Genomic DNA, 16102 nt, shown 5'->3' on the forward strand with positions numbered 1-16102 from the left:
CATACTGCCCACCATAAGCAAGGACACCAGTCCAGATGATGTAAACGCCACCCTGCAGGATCCACTGCTTCACTTGACTAAACACAAAAACTTAGCCAATACACCTCCGGCGGTGTTTAACATTCGCGATGGCGATATTGTTAAAGAGAAGCAAGCCAAAAATCCAATTGTACGTACTTGTCCTGCTCTTCTCCCCTCCAACCCAATTACACCGATGGGGGAGACGGTGTATAGAAAAATAGAAAACCGTGCATCACCCCTTCAACCATCTTTGTTGGCCGAGCTTGAACATTTGCTAACATCTCTCATATCACCCCTGGTGACCAAAATTAACGATTTGGGGGACAGGTTATCCAGCATTGAACAAACAATGAAAACGCACATTTCACCAAGTATAAAACCGGTATTTTCCAACTGTCCTATCGCCCTCACTATTCCGGAAATACCTAAATCAAATTTCCGTAAGAACGCCTCCTCGCAAACATTGTCGCCTGCTACAGGCCTCAAACCGGCCAAAATTCACCCGCTGATAAAACATACTGAGGCCAAACCCGAACTTGTTAAAATGCTACGAATTGACTTGCCACCTGAAGCCACCCCTTATGTGTCAGTCATATCTGGGGTCCCACCTTCAAGCCAGGGAAAATATGAAACACGTCAAGACCTTTTAAACAAGGTCATGCCCTGGCTACAGACCAACAGACCCTTGCCACCTAACTTAGATGGTGGAATTTTAAGTGTCAGGAGGGTGGGGTGGCTGGGCGCGTTGCCAAAAACCATCCCTGGGGATTTGGTGCTAATTAAATTCAAGTACATGAACATAGTCCCTTTTTTACGATCATGCAAGCACAAAGAGTGGGATGGCCCAATTCGCATCTGGGATTTACATGACTTTTATCCGAGCATCCCACCTATTCCGTCATCAAGAACAGCAGTAAACAATTATAACGTCTGGGGTGGGGGACCATGTGTACCTAGTGCCCCTAGCTTCCTAGCTCTTAACAGATTCGAACCTTTGTTCAAAAAACGCACTTTCCGACCTAATAGCACTGTGTGTCCTAGAGGTGTTCCATCTGACAGGGTATTGTTTTAAATTGTTTTTCTATTGATTAGCTGTCCTCTCTTATCAATTTAATCGTGTTTTAGAAATTGATATATAATGAAATATTGTTGTATTTATCTATGTTTTGTTGTTGCTTTTATGATTTTAAATTCAAAAATCGAATAAAGCTAATCTGAATCTGAATCCACATCACTGATGACATCATTCTTGTGCTAATACGATGAACCTCTTCAGACTCTAATATAACCTTAGATACAGTCAGTGTATACAGATACTCACACACTGTCACTCATCCATGGAGTTACTCACACACCTAGTCAGTCATGCAAAGAATCAATCTCACCTCCATTTCCTCAACTATACAGTTATACACACCTTACTTATTCAAACATATACTAACACATATTTACACTCTTATAAAATCCCTGATACAAGTTCACAATGATCAATACAGCCACCTACACATTCAATGGCTCTCATGCATAGTTATTTATATATGCCAACTCTCACATGTACTGTGTTTTACATATGTACTTACTATGACATGTAGCATTCAGATATCCATTCACTCATCAATACTCATGCACACAGTCAACCGCCCATGTAGCTGTTTCCACATGCACTCTTGAACTCATACACCTAGTGAATCAACTGCTCACACATCTATGCACAGAGTCACACACCTCCCAGCCACCCCTACACACACTCAATCTCCCATACAAATACGTGGGCAACCAATCAATTACACATATAGCCTCTCGTATAGCTAATGATCAACACATGCAGCAGTTTACACCACAACAGACATACTGATGCACACATTCAGACAGTTTAGTCACTAAGCCATGCATTTAGTAAGACACAATTATTTAATCACTCACTCATGTCATGAATGTTGTAATATGTGCTATTAAAAAACCTATGAAATTCACTGAAAAAAACATAGGTTTCACACCAGTTATAATTAGGAATTAGCATTTAAAAAACCTATTAAATTCGCTGAAAAAACCATAGGTTTCACACCAGTTATAGTTACCTGGAAATTTTACTGACATAAAACCATTGAAATTCCCACGTTATAGTTAGTTGGACTCACTATAACATGCATGTGTAATGCACTGCTGATGACATCACATATTACATCACTCATGACATGGTCAGTGACAACACTCATGACATCACTGATGACACCATCCTTGTGACAGAGTAACAGACTTCCTTTCAGTGTACTGTAACCCTTGAAACACATATTCAAAAAAAAAAACTAAATTTTTTTTAAAAAAAGAGATATCCATACCAGTTACAACAACCAATTCAGTTTTCCACCATCTATATACACATCCTCTCATTCAGCAACAGTTCTATATAGTCACTTATACATATATTGACTCATCATATGTAGTGATACACACATACATCCTGTTACACACCGACAGTCATCCAAAAGTTACTCACACACATACTCACACATGCAAATAAACTATTGAACATCCATTTATTTGCATATACAGCTATACACACACTAGCACATTACTTCTAAGGAAACTTACACATACTTACTCTCTTAAACAATCACTTATAGAAACACATACTTATTTAAACAGGAACTCTTTCAATCTCTCACTCTCACATATACTCACTTATATACATCAATACTCACATATACTAGATTAAAACATATGTAGTTCCTCATAAAGACACTGGTGAGGCAGGCATTCACTCACTAACACACACATATACACACTCATCCACCCATACAGTCCTGCACATATGCTGCCTTAAAAACACATACAAACAGTGAGTCAGTCACCAACCCATTCAGCCACTTATACACAAAGTGAAACACTGATACATATATTTAAATATTTAAAAATTACTCGCTAATATATGTATTCACTAAGATACAATTTATAAGCCAGTTAACCAATCAATATTTTATTAAAAATAAACATCCATTTACACACTTATTTAAACATTTATTCGTATATCGACCTTTACAATATACATATATAAAACATATTGATTTTTCAGGAAGACACACATTCACTGGATGGTGTCATCAGTGATGTCATGAGTGATGTCACTGACCATGTCATGAGTGATGTAATATGTGACCTCATCAGCGGTGAATTGCAGGCGCGCAAGTTATAGTGAGTCCAACTAACTATAACATGGGAATTTCAATGGTTTTATGTCAGTAAAATTTCCAGCTAACTATAACTGGTGTGAAGCCTATGGTTTTTTCAGTGAATTTAATAGGTTTTTTAAATGCTAATTCCTAACTATAACTGGTTTGAAACCTATGGTTTTTTCAGTGAATATATATATATATATATATATAAAATATATATATATACATATATATATATATATAAAATATATCAAAGCTCCAAGGTTCCCACCTGTTGTTGTTATATATATCCAAATAGGTACATAGAGTGCCTTTTGGGTCATCCCACTTCTATCTTTTGTCTACTGGAGTGTCGTTTACACTCTTGTTCCATTCATGAGTGGTTGCATGTTATTATGGCTCATTCCACATCAGACCTTGACTCTCTTGCTCCGTAAATTATGGCATGTTATGATCACATGTGTACATCCACCTGCCTATAAGTGCATGTTAGTGTCAGGGATGGTTAGCAAGTCCTTTAGTTTTCAATGGTCTCCTTTTTATAGTTCTCCTTTTATGCATGTGCTGCTCCTCTTTTTATTTAAATGTTTCTTTCGAGGATACCACAACTCTTCTGGAAGTGCTAACAGGTCGCTTGCTTACAGCTATTTTCATCTACAGGGTGTTCCATTCTACATGACTACTTCCTCTAAACCAGGAGGCAAATGATGGAATGCAGTAACAATTCTAATCATTGCTTTGTCATTCAAAGAGGGTCAACATGTTGGTTCTAAATGTGGTGGCCATATTGAACATTTAAAATTATAAAAGACTATTTACAATACATCTGTAAGACCGACACCCACCTCTGTTTTAGTTTTGTTATTGCAAACATATGCCCCTTGCGTTTAGCTTTTTCTAACTGTTCTCTTTTAATTCATATTGTGTATGTTGTTGCACTTGTGTGTACTTTATTTCAGTTATTGCAGTTATGAGTCATTGGATGGAAAAATGGACGTATTATTGCAATGATGAGTGATAGAGTGGGTGTATAACGACTTGAGTGACTAAACCCATCAACAAATCAAAAAGCACTTTCATTCATAAGCCAGGCCTATTTGCTTTGGCAGTGCTATTTCTGATGTGCATAATTTATTTCCTCTAATAATTAATTCATATTCCTATCCTTTACAGATGTGTGTGTCATATGTACAAAAGAAATCATTGGAATGTACTGCCACAACGCAGATATCACCATCATCACGTTTATGTGCCAAAAAATAAACTATGTCTTCAAATTCGACATTTCAAGCAGCCATTCTAATTTTATTTGTGAGCAAAGTGGAAAATCAATCTACGTTAAAGGTTTGTATACAAAACAGTGATGTGCTTGAACAGTTTGTAAGAGGCACTGACTACATTGAGATGAAATTGTGGAGTACTATCAAACTGAAAGGAAATGTTATGTGATCTTTCAGATTTCAAGCATGCTACAATGCGAGCCTTTCTTAAAATGGCTAATTTTAATACTGCAATTTTTCGTTAGCTCCACCTTGAAAGGCACTATTACAAACATTTTATGCCAAGTTTCACAGCACTGCTTAACTCCCTAACGTATTTCTCTATTCCAAGTTAAAGGAAAACGAACCAGTGACAGCTTTATAATTTTAATTATTTTACCGTCAAATACCGAATTAAATAGTTAATGAATGAAATCATAATTTTTAATGCTCGAAAATATCTCCACAGTGCCACTCTCGAAATTGGTAACACTTAAAATATATTTAATATTTAAATATTTATTAAAACAGAATTATAGGAGTTCCTAAACTCCCTATATTGGGAGTGACAAAGAGAGGGGTGACTAAACTATGCTTCCGTTTTTTTCTGTGCAGTGCAATGTAGTGCAGCCAGAAAAAACGCATTGCTGTGTATAGGAATGATGGGGCTGATTCAAAGAACTAACTTAAGACAAAATCCTAAACTTACTACTTTTGGTATTCACAGAAGTTAGGATTTTGTCTTAAGACAGACATAAGACAGAATCCTAACTTAAGCCTGCCTTAAGTCTGTCTTAAGACAAAATCCTAAATTATTATTTTTTTGCAATATACAAATGAAAAGAGAATATAGAGGATAATGCCTTACACCGTTTGTTTTCCTAATATGTCAATGTACTTCAGAATGAAGTATAGAAGTTAAGTGAATAACTGAGCCAGGTAGGGGGCTATTTACGATTCTGGTTGGATGAGCGTCCGACCAACATCATGGAAGGAATGGGACACACCGACAAGGAGTCGGAGGTCCCACCTGCCGTATTAGGAGCAAGACCACTGACTCATTGTAAGTGAAATTGCTCTCCCACCCTCGCAGCTCCACCATTAAGTGAGGTGCCCCTGCCCCTGCACTCTTGAGTGTTGGTGATCGAGGCCCTCCTCCACCCGCAGGTTTCCCTGCGCCTCATCCCTGGTGGTGTAGTGGACCTCTGTCTCCTTTCTTTCTTTCTGCTCCTTCACTCGTTTTTCTCCCCTTTCTATCTTTCACCTTTCTGCACCTCTGCTCTTTTGCACCTTATTTCTGCCCATTTTCCCTTTCTCTGCCTCTGCTCCTTCACTCGTTTTCACTCGTTTTTCTCCCCTTTTTATCTTTCACCTTTCTGCACCTCTGCTCTTTTGTGCCTTATTTCTGCCCATTTTCCCTTTCTCTCCCTCTGCTCCTTCACTCGTTTTCACTCGTTTTTCTACCCTTTCTATCTTTCACCTTTGTGTCCTTTTCTGCATCTCTGCTCTTTTGTGCCTTATTTCTGCTTATTTTCCCTTTTTTTTTATCCCTCTTTCCTCCCTTTACCTTTCCCCACCGCTGCTGCCCCCGTGGCCCCTCCCCCCCCCAGCCCGACCGGCCCAATCCAGCTCCCCTCCCCGCTCCCGCCTCCCAGCTGTCCAGCCCTCCCCGACCGGCCACTGCGGGGACAGGCGAGCAAGACCACTGACTCATTGTCAGTGAAATTGCTCTCCCACCATCGCAGCTCCACCATTAAGTGAGGTGCCCCTGCCCCTGCACTCTTGAGTGTTGGTGATCGAGGCCCTCCTCCACCCGCAGGTTTCCCTGCGCCTCATCCCTGGTGGTCCAGTGGACCTCTGTCTCTTTTCTTTCTTTCTGCTCCTTCACTTGTTTTTCTCCCCTTTCTATCTTTCACCTTTCTGCACCTCTGCTCTTTTGCACCTTATTTCTGCCAATTTTCCCTTTCTCTCCCTCTGCTCCTTCACTCGTTTTCACTCGTTTTTCTCCCCTTTCTATCTTTCACCTTTCTAATTCTGCTCTTTTGTGCCTTATTTCTGCCCATTTTCCCTTTCTCTCCCTCTGCTCCTTCACTCGTTTTCACTAATTTTTCTACCCTTGCTATCTTTCACATTTCTGCTCTTTTCTGCATCTCTGCTCTTTTGTGCCTTATTTTAGCTTATTTTTCCTTTTTTCTTTATCCCTCTTTCCTCCCTTTACCTTTCCCCGCCGCTGCTGCCCCCGCGGCCCCTCCCCCCCAGCGCAACCGGCCCAATCCAGCTCCCCTCCCCGCTCCCGCCTCCTAGCTTTCCAGCCCTCCCCGACCCCTACTTAATGGCGGCCACTGCACGGCCGCGGGCTGCGGGCGCACCGCTGGTGCACCGAAGGCGCGTCAAAGGCAAGCACGTCTGCGACCCGTCCGCGACCAGCACCAGGAACCCTGGACCTCCGCCCCGCCAATGCTACGACGCAGCAGCACTCCACGCACTCAACCCAGGCTGCAACAACAACTGCAAGCTAGCATCACCAGCCGACACCCATGGACCCTTCAGCTGTCACCGCTGCCGGCACACCTGCAGCACCGCCAAGAACACGGATCTAGCACAACCTGCCCACAAGAACACAACCAAACTGAAGACCCTGCAATGCATCCTTCTCAACGTCCGATCCCTCCACAAACACGCCACAGAAATCTGGGACCTCCTCGACAGCACCACCCCAGACGTAGCATTCTTCACCGAAACCTGGACCAACACCACCTCGGGAACGGACATCGCCATCGCCGTCCCCCAAGGATACAAGATCTCCAGGAAGGACCCCTCCACCCACCCAGGAGGAGGAATCGCCACCGTCCACAAATCCAGCCTCCGCCTGAGCACACTCCCTGACGAGTCCACAGAACTGATGGAACACCTTCACTTCAAGATACTGGCCAGCCCCACCGCCGCCCTCTGAGGAACCCTCATCTACCGAACCCCTGGACCCCGCAGACCCTTCGCCAACTCCCTCACGGACATTATCTCCCCGCAGGCCATCGCATCCGCCAACTACACCCTGCTGAGAGACCTCAACTTCCACCTCGACAATCAACTGGACCCCAACACCACTTGCCTCCTGGACAACCTCCACAACATTGGACTCCGCCAGATCGTGACTGAGCCCACGCACTCAGCAGGACACACCCTCGACCCCCTCTTCACTACAGGAAACTCCATCACCTTCAGCCACACCACCGAACTCCCTTGGACCGACCATCGTTGCGTCTACTTCACCTTCAGAACACCCACCATCCACAGACACCAGCACCTGCTTCCACAAAGAAACTGGACCAAAATCACCAATGACCAGCTCACCTCCTCACTCAACAACTCCACCCCAACCATCGCTGAAAACGACGACCCCAACACCGCAGCCCGAACCCTGCATAGATGGATCTCGGACAGCACCAACACCATAGCACCCCTCAAGAAAAACAACAATACCCGTGCCAAGAAAGCCAGATGGTTTACCACCGAACTTCGAGAGTCCAGGCGCACATGCCACCACCTCGAAAAGGCCTGGAGAAATATCAAATCCACAGAAGCCCACAACAACTTCAGAGCCGCCACCAACGCCCACCATCAACTCATCTCGGAAACAAGGAAAAAAGCGATTGAAGACAGAATCTCCACCTACGCACACAACAGCAAGGAACTCTTCAGCATCATCAAGGAGTTCGCCCAACCCACCAGCGAGTCTACCGACATCCCTCCCTCACAAGACCTCTGCGACAAACTCAGCATCGTTTTCCACCACAAAAAATCAAGAGCATCAACGACAACTTCGACGAAGACAACCAACACACTGAACCCTCACCAACTACCCCCGACACCCAGAGACCAGCGATTGATGGCTGGACAACCCTCACCACTGAAGACAATGAAGTCAATCCACTCAGGGGCCCCCACGGACCCCTGCCCCACCACATCTTCAACAGAGCCGCCAACACCATCGCACCCATGCTCCGCCAAACCATCAACCGCTCCCTGGCGACCGCCTCGTTTCCCGACGACTGGAAACACGCCGAGGTCAACCCCCTCCTAAAGAAACCCTCAGCGGACCCCACCGACCTCAAAAACTACAGACCCATCCCCCTGCTCCCGTTCCCAGCGAAAGTCATCGAGAAAGCCATCAACAGCCAACTCGCCACATTCATTGAAGAACACAACATCCTCGACTCCTCCCAATCCGGCTTCAGAAAAAACCACAGTACGGAAACTGCCGTCCTCGGGGCAACAGACGACATCCCCACCTTACTGGACAAAGGAGAAACAGTAGCCCTCATCCTCCTCGACCTATCAGCGGTGTTCGACACAGTCTCCCACCGCACCCTAATACGCAGACTCTACGATGGAGGAATCCAGGACAAGGCCCTCGACTGGATCTGCTCCTTCCTCTCCGGCAGGACGCAGCGGGTCAGACTCCCCCCTTTCCTCTCGGACCCCACACCTACCACCTGCGGAGTCCCCCAGGGCTCCTCCCTCAGCCCAACGCTCTTCAACGTCTACATGGCTCCACTTGCCCCCATCGTCAGAACCTACGGACTCAACATCGTGTCATACGCAGACAATACCCAGCTCATTCTCTCCCTAACCAACAAGCCCAACACCGCCAGACGCAACTCTCGAGAAGGCATGGAAGCCGTCGCCAAATGGATGAAAAACAGCTGCCTACAACTAAACACCAACAAAACAGAAGAACTCATCATGGGCCCAAACCCCGACGCCTGGAGCGACACATGGTGGCCCACCGCCCTCGGAAACCCGCCAACCCCCACAGACCACGCACGCAACCTTGGAATCATCCTGGACTCCGAGCTCAAAATGGACCGCCAGATCTACTCTGTCACATCTTCCTGCCACCACACCCTCCACCTCCTTCGTAAGGCCTTCAAATGGAACCCCCTCGAACACCGAAAGACAGTCACTCACGCCCTGGTCACCAGCAGACTCGACTACGGCAACGCACTCTACGCCGGAATAAACAAAAACCTCATCCGCAAGCTACAGAACATCCAGAACGCCGCCGCAAGACTGGTTCTCAACCTGCCAAAACACTGCTACATCTCCCAGCACCTGCGCACACTCCACTGGCTCCCCGTCGAGGCGAGAATCACCTTTAAGATGCTCACCCACGCACACAAGGTCCTCCACGGCACCGGACCAGCATACCTGAACAGCCGACTCAAATTCCACGCACCCTAAAGGACCCTACGATCAGCCCAGCTTTCCTACGCCGTGGTCCCCCGCACCAGAAAGACCAGATTGGGAGGTCGCTCCTTCTCCTTCCTCGCGGCCAAATCATGGAACGCCCTTCCGCTCCACCTCAGACAGACAACATCGCTCCCAATCTTAGCAAGAAACCTCAAAACCTGGCTCTTCGACAGACCCCCTCCTTGATGGAATGGAACCTGCACGCCCCCCAAACCCCCCACCCCTAGCGCCTTGAGACCCTTACAGGTGAGTAGTCGCGCTTTAACAAACTCCTGATTGATTGATTGATTGATTGATTGACCACCAGCACGGCAGATTGAAGCATACATATATTACTGTTACAGCATGTGATGGCGGTCGGAAAAGTGCTGCAGCACAACCCAGAATGTTAAAGGGTATGGTTACAAACATCCATGCGCCATGTTGCAAGCACTATGCAGTGCCTGTCCCACAACAATGCATGGATGTTTGGGCAGGCACCACAGTTGCCCCCCAGGCCTCGTAGCAGAGGCTGCCGATGGACTGGGGCCCCTGTAAGAGCCTTTAAAATCCGTTTCCACAGCCTTTCAGTGGCAGTCGGACTGATTTTGAAAGGCTGCCTGAAAGGGACATCGTAATCCCTACGGCGGTGCCTGAGCAGGCACTGCCCTTATTGCAGGGAATTACAATCCGACCATCAGCCGGACAGGCTACTTGAGCCTGTTGGAACCATTGGGCAGTCCCACCGCCTTGCTCTTACCCCCACCCATGTTAATGTGGTGGTCAGACCGTGGCACGAGATGTCTCTCGGGCTGCAACCAAAAACCCATCAGTTGTGGTCCAACTGACATTACACCGAAGGCCGTAGAGTGACCAACAGCGCCAGGCTAATCCTGTGCTCACTTTTATTCATTCTTAGCCTCATGCCTATGATGATGTAATTGTGCTCAAAGAAAGATGCACTTCACCATCTGCCCTATGGATTAAGGGAAATCCATACCGTTTTGACATGAGTATAGTAACTCAATGCATGTATTTTTACAGTCCATAGAAATATAACCACAAATATTAGAGGAATCAACATGTTAGTCAGGGAAATTATCTCAAAATAGATCATAAAACACTATGGGGCACATGCATCAACCTATTTAGGAAGTGCAAACGGTGCGAATCGGTAAATTCGGCCGTTTGCGCTTCCTAAATACGTTTTTGGGATGCATGAAACATTTTATCAAAATTCGTTTTTTTTTGCATTTCCTAAAAATGCGAATGCATTTAAGGAATCGCATTTGTGCGATTCATTAAATGCAATGCATCATTTTTTTTAAAAAAAGCGAATTTTGAAATAGGAAGTGCAAATTAACACGAGGTTGACCCTCGTGTTAATTTGCGAAATTGTTTCAAAAAGCACAAAAATGCATTTTGAAAAGTGTCATGTTACAGACACACATGTCCTTAAGTTATGTGTGTGTGAAACATGCACTTTAAAATACATTTCAGGGGTGCAGGGGGGGGTCCTTTGGACCCCCCACTGCACCCTTGCAATGCATCAACAAATTGCGATTTCCTAAAAAAAGAAATGCAAAACGGCATTGATTCCTATGGGCCTTTAGGCCCATAGGAATCAATGTAATGCCATTCCTTAATTGCGATTCGCAATTAAGGAATCGCAAATTCCGAAATTTAAGAAATCCTAAAAAATTTTAGGATTTCTTGATGCATAGGATTTTGCAATTCCTAAATAGTGATTCCTTAATTTTCGCTATTTAGGAAATGCAAAATCCTAGATTGATGCATGTGGCCCTATTAGCATCATTACATGAACAGTCTGTAATATCTACTGTAGGTGATGTTTGAGATATGGAACTGGGCAAAGTGAATAGTGTTTTTCTGCACTTTGGAAGGCCACTTTAAAAACATGTCACTGACTCCTGCTGGTTGAAAGTCTGAAATGCACAGCCCTCTTTACCCTGTGCCTGACATTCTTTTCAGGAGCCCCCAAAACTGGTACTCTAATGAATACTCACCAAGGACCAGAACCCCAGTTAACTGTGTTAGTCGATCAAAATAGGTCACAGGAGATGAATCCCATATAAGAACACTCTGTCAGTAATTTCTAAGTATTTGAATAATCTGAACTTGCTTGCACTTGAGACCTCAGGACATATTCCACCTGTTGGGATAGGGTCCAAAAATGTAACAGTTTTTCAGTTCCTGGCATAAAACACTAGGACAACTTCTCCCTTCTTCTGAAGGATGTGGCACTCATTATTCCATCAAAAAGAACCCAGTTCTCAGTAACCATGGACGTGCAAAGAAAATGGACTACCCAAATTAAGTGTCAATGGAAGTCAGTGTGGATAATAGCCATTTATCAATGTGACAAACCCTTTTATTGTTCCGTTTTGTATTGCCCAGTGTGTTTTGGACCATTTGAGCTCCTTCAAAAGTGAAAAATGTGTTATATGTTGAGCAACTGCTTTAGCATGTTCACCTATGGTCAGGTCAGCAGAGGCGAGGGGCCGTTTGTAAGCAGGGCAGGGCAGGTGAGAGATTGTGGTTGCAAGCAGGGTAGGGCAGAGGGGCCGTTTGTAAGGAGGGCAAGTGAGAGATGGTGGCTGTAAGCAGGGTAGGGCAGAGGGGCTGTTTGTAAGCAGGGTAGCGAAGAGAGGTCCATTGTTGAAGGCAGGGGAGAGGAGGTGGTTGGAAGCATGGGAGATGAGGTGGTTGGAAGCAGAGGAGAGGGGCCGGTTGTTGTACTCAGGGAAGGGGGGTGTATGTAAGCAGGGCAGAGGAGAGGGGCCGATTATAAGAAGAGCGGGCAAGATACAGTGGTTAGAAGCAGGGCTGGCGAGACGAGTCGATTGTTGTAAGCAGGACAGGTGAGAGGATGTGGTTCAAAGCAGGGCAGTGGAGAGGGGCCGAGTGTTGTAGGCAGGGGAGAGGAGGTGGTTATAAGCATGGCAGGTGAAAGGGTCAACGTGTAAGCGGGGCAGGTGAGAGGGGAGATTGCTGTAAGCAGGGCAGGTGAGAGGGACGGGATGCAGGAGGAACTGGTAATAAGGCCGGCTGTAAGCAGGGCAGTGGGGCCATTAGGGTCGGCGGTAGGTGAGCCGCTGGGTGGCAGAATAGGTGAATATAGGTGCTGGTAGCGGGGCAGGTGACACCTGGGAAGTACCCCCAATCCTTCCCTCCTCCCTGTGAGACACGCCGGTGACACGCCGGCTGCACCTCACCCAGAACAGGAGGCTGAGGGTCTTAAGCAGGGAGAGGCAGCCGCCCCCTGGCCGGTCCGCCATGGCTGGGCCGCATCCGGACGGTCCTTCTGTCCGAGCCCCGGAGATGCTACGATGGCCCTCCCTCCGGTGGGGCTTCCCTTCCCCAAGTCCCAGCACACTCCTTGCTCCCTCCCAGTCCTCCTCGCACTGTTACGCACCTGCAAAGTAATGTTTAAAATGCAGAGTTTAGCCTACCAAGTGGACGATTGGGTAATATTCATCTAGGGAGTCTACAGAGAAAATGCAATGAGGCATTCGCTGGATGAATTTGAATTCTATGACGCATCGACGTAAGGAAGTCCCTCTGTGTTAGAAAAGCATGACTGGCAATTATTAAGGACGCTATTTTGATTGCATGTTTCGCACTGCTGGAAGTGCTACATTCCTATAATAAACTGTAAAACAAACTTTATTCACAAGCTTTCAGAACATTGTGAAAATAGATGTAATTTTTTTTATTGAATGGTGAGGAACATGTAAAATAATAAATACATGTCCCGTCAGTCATTTGGGGGTTTCATATTTTTCACACGTCTTGAAGCATTTATCGGACAAACTTTGTGTATATTATCATGGGGATGAAGCCAATGCGTGTATTCTTCTGCAAACACGCGACCAGACCACAGACAACAGGACCGCCCTCAAGCACGCCACCCGCAAACACCATCAGCTGATCTGTGACACCAAGAAGACGGCACTCAAAGAACGACTGGACAACAACGCCCACGACAGCAAGAAACTCTTCAGCATCGTCAAAGAGTTCTCCAACCCCAGCGCCGGAAACAACAACATCACTCCCTCGCAAGACCTCTGCAACTCACTCGCCTCGTTCTTCCACCGAAAGATCGCCGACATACACAACAGCTTCGACGCACAGACCACGCACCCTACCACCGAACCAACGCCCGCCACCAGCACCCTCTGCAACTGGACCCCGATCAGCACCGAAGACACCACCCGCACGATGAACTCCATCCACTCCGGATCACCAACCGACCCGTGCCCACACCACGTCTTCAACAAAACCGACGCCATCATCGCACATCATCTCTGAGACACCATCAACTCCTCCTTCCACACCGCCACCTTCCCGGAGAGCTGGAAGCACGCCGAGCTGACCGCCCTCCTGAAGAAACCAACGGCGGACCCCACTGACCTCAAGAACTACCGTCCCATCTCGCTCCTTCCTTTTCCTGCCAAAGTCAGCGAGAAGACCGTCAACAAACAGCTTGCCGCCTTCCTCGAGACGAACGGATCTCTCGACCCCTCGCAGTCCGGGTTTCGGGCCAACCACAGCACCGAGAACGCCCTAATCGCAGCCACCGACGACATCAGAACCCTGATCGACAACGGGGAAACAGCGGCCCTCATCCTCCTGGACCTCTCTGCGGCGTTCAACACTGTCTGCCACCACACCCTAGTGAAGCGCCTCAGCAACATCGGAATCCGAGAGAAAGCGCTGGAGTGGATCATCTCGTTCCTCACCGGAAGAACCCAGAGAGTCCGCCTCCCTCCGTTCAGATCCGAGGCCACTGAAGTCATCGGCGGCGTACCACAAGGATCTTCAATCAGTCCAACCCTCTTCAACGTCTACATGAGCCCCCTCGCAGCCATCGCACGCCAACACAACCTCAACATCATCCCCTACGCCGACGACACCCACCACCGCCAGAGTCAACCTACACGAAGGGATGAAAGACGTCGCCGACTGGATGAGGAACAGCCGCCTTAAACTGAGCTCAGACAAGACGGAAGTCCTCATCCTGGGATCATCACCCTCCGCCTGGGACGACTCCTGGTGGTCCCCGGCCATGGGCACTGCTCCCAAACCAATGGACCACGCATGCAACCTGGGCTTCATCCTGGACTCCTCCCTGTCAATGACCAGACAAGTCAACGCCGTCTCATCCTCCTGCTTCAACACCATGCGCATGCCCTGCAAGATCTTCAGATGTATCCCCTTTGAAACCAGGAAGACCGTCACCCAGGCACTCGTCACCAGCCGACTGGACTACGGGATCACCCTCTACACCGGAACCACAGCCAAACTGCAAAAAAGACTCCAACGCATCCAGAACGCCTCCGCACGACTCATCCTGGACATCCCCCGACACAGCCACATCACCAGACACCTGAGAGACCTGCACTGGCTCCCCGTCAGCAAGAGAATCTCGTTCAGACTCCTCACCCACGCACACAAGGCTCTCCACGACCTGGGCCCCAAGTACCTCAACGACCGCATGACCTTCTACACGCCCACCGCCAGACTCAGAGCCGCCGGAGGGGCTGGGGCCACCAGAATGTCCCGTTCAAAGTACGTCAAAGTTCTCTTGCCAAGAAAAGAGATGTCACCCCCTTTGGCTGTGGGTGACCTGAAGCCACTCGAAGCCCAGCCTGCCTCGAAGCTCCTCCGGCCATCAGGAGGTCACCATCCAGGGTACGGGTGAAGGCTTTGGACAAGAAATGTAGATTTCTGCGGAGAAGACGCCGCCATTAAAAAACAAGACGTGCGCACGCACTCCCAAAAACGAAACCTATTGTGGGGCGGGACTTCCGTCTTCTGAAGCCCGCGCCCACGGAGTGCCTGGACGAGCAGTGGTGATGTGGGACGCGGGGCTCCCATGCCCGAGGGAGAGCCCCGCGTAGGCTGCAGATGTCTGGAGCGGCGGTAAGTGGGCCTTACTTGTAGGGGGGTTGCAGGGGGGGGGTGTCGGTGCGCTCGTGTGTGTATGTGTGCGCGCTTGTGTGTATGTGTGCGACGGTGGGGGGGTGTCTCTGTATGTGTACGTGCGTGTATGTGCGCTCGTGTGTGTGTCTCTGTGTGCAACGGCGTGGGGGAGGGGGTTGTGTCTGTATGTGTGCGTGCGTGTATGTGCGCTCGTGTGTGTCTCTGTGTGTGTGCATGCGTGTGTGTTGAAGCTTTCCAGGAGACAGGAGCTGGCCACAGCGAGCGCGTTTTTGTGCGAGTGGCCCGCTCACATCGCCTTCCGGCAGAGGAGATGCACGCGGCCAGGTCCTGTCTCCTGGAAAGCTGAGTCGCTAACTATAGGTCTCTGGCAAGACAGCGCTTCGCGCTGTTAACGCCACAAGACCTAAAAAGAGGGGAGTCTCAATTAAGAGGACGGAATCCTATCACCCACCA

General features: G+C 47.6%; 1 protein-coding gene across 1 annotated transcript in view; it reads left to right on the plus strand.

Moving 5' to 3' along the window:
- LOC147701288 (uncharacterized) overlaps nucleotides 1-16102 on the plus strand; it is a 510654-nt gene that overhangs the window by 401807 nt on the left and 92745 nt on the right. Inside the window, exon 6 of the mRNA XM_086928611.1 lies at nucleotides 4368-4538. Within this exon, the coding sequence (XP_086784737.1) occupies nucleotides 4368-4538 (171 nt within the window). The remainder of the gene's footprint in view (nucleotides 1-4367; nucleotides 4539-16102) is intronic.

This window comes from Lissotriton vulgaris, chromosome 7 (genome assembly GCF_964263255.1).
Source record: "Lissotriton vulgaris chromosome 7, aLisVul1.2, whole genome shotgun sequence".
Taxonomy (NCBI): domain Eukaryota; kingdom Metazoa; phylum Chordata; class Amphibia; order Caudata; family Salamandridae; genus Lissotriton; species Lissotriton vulgaris.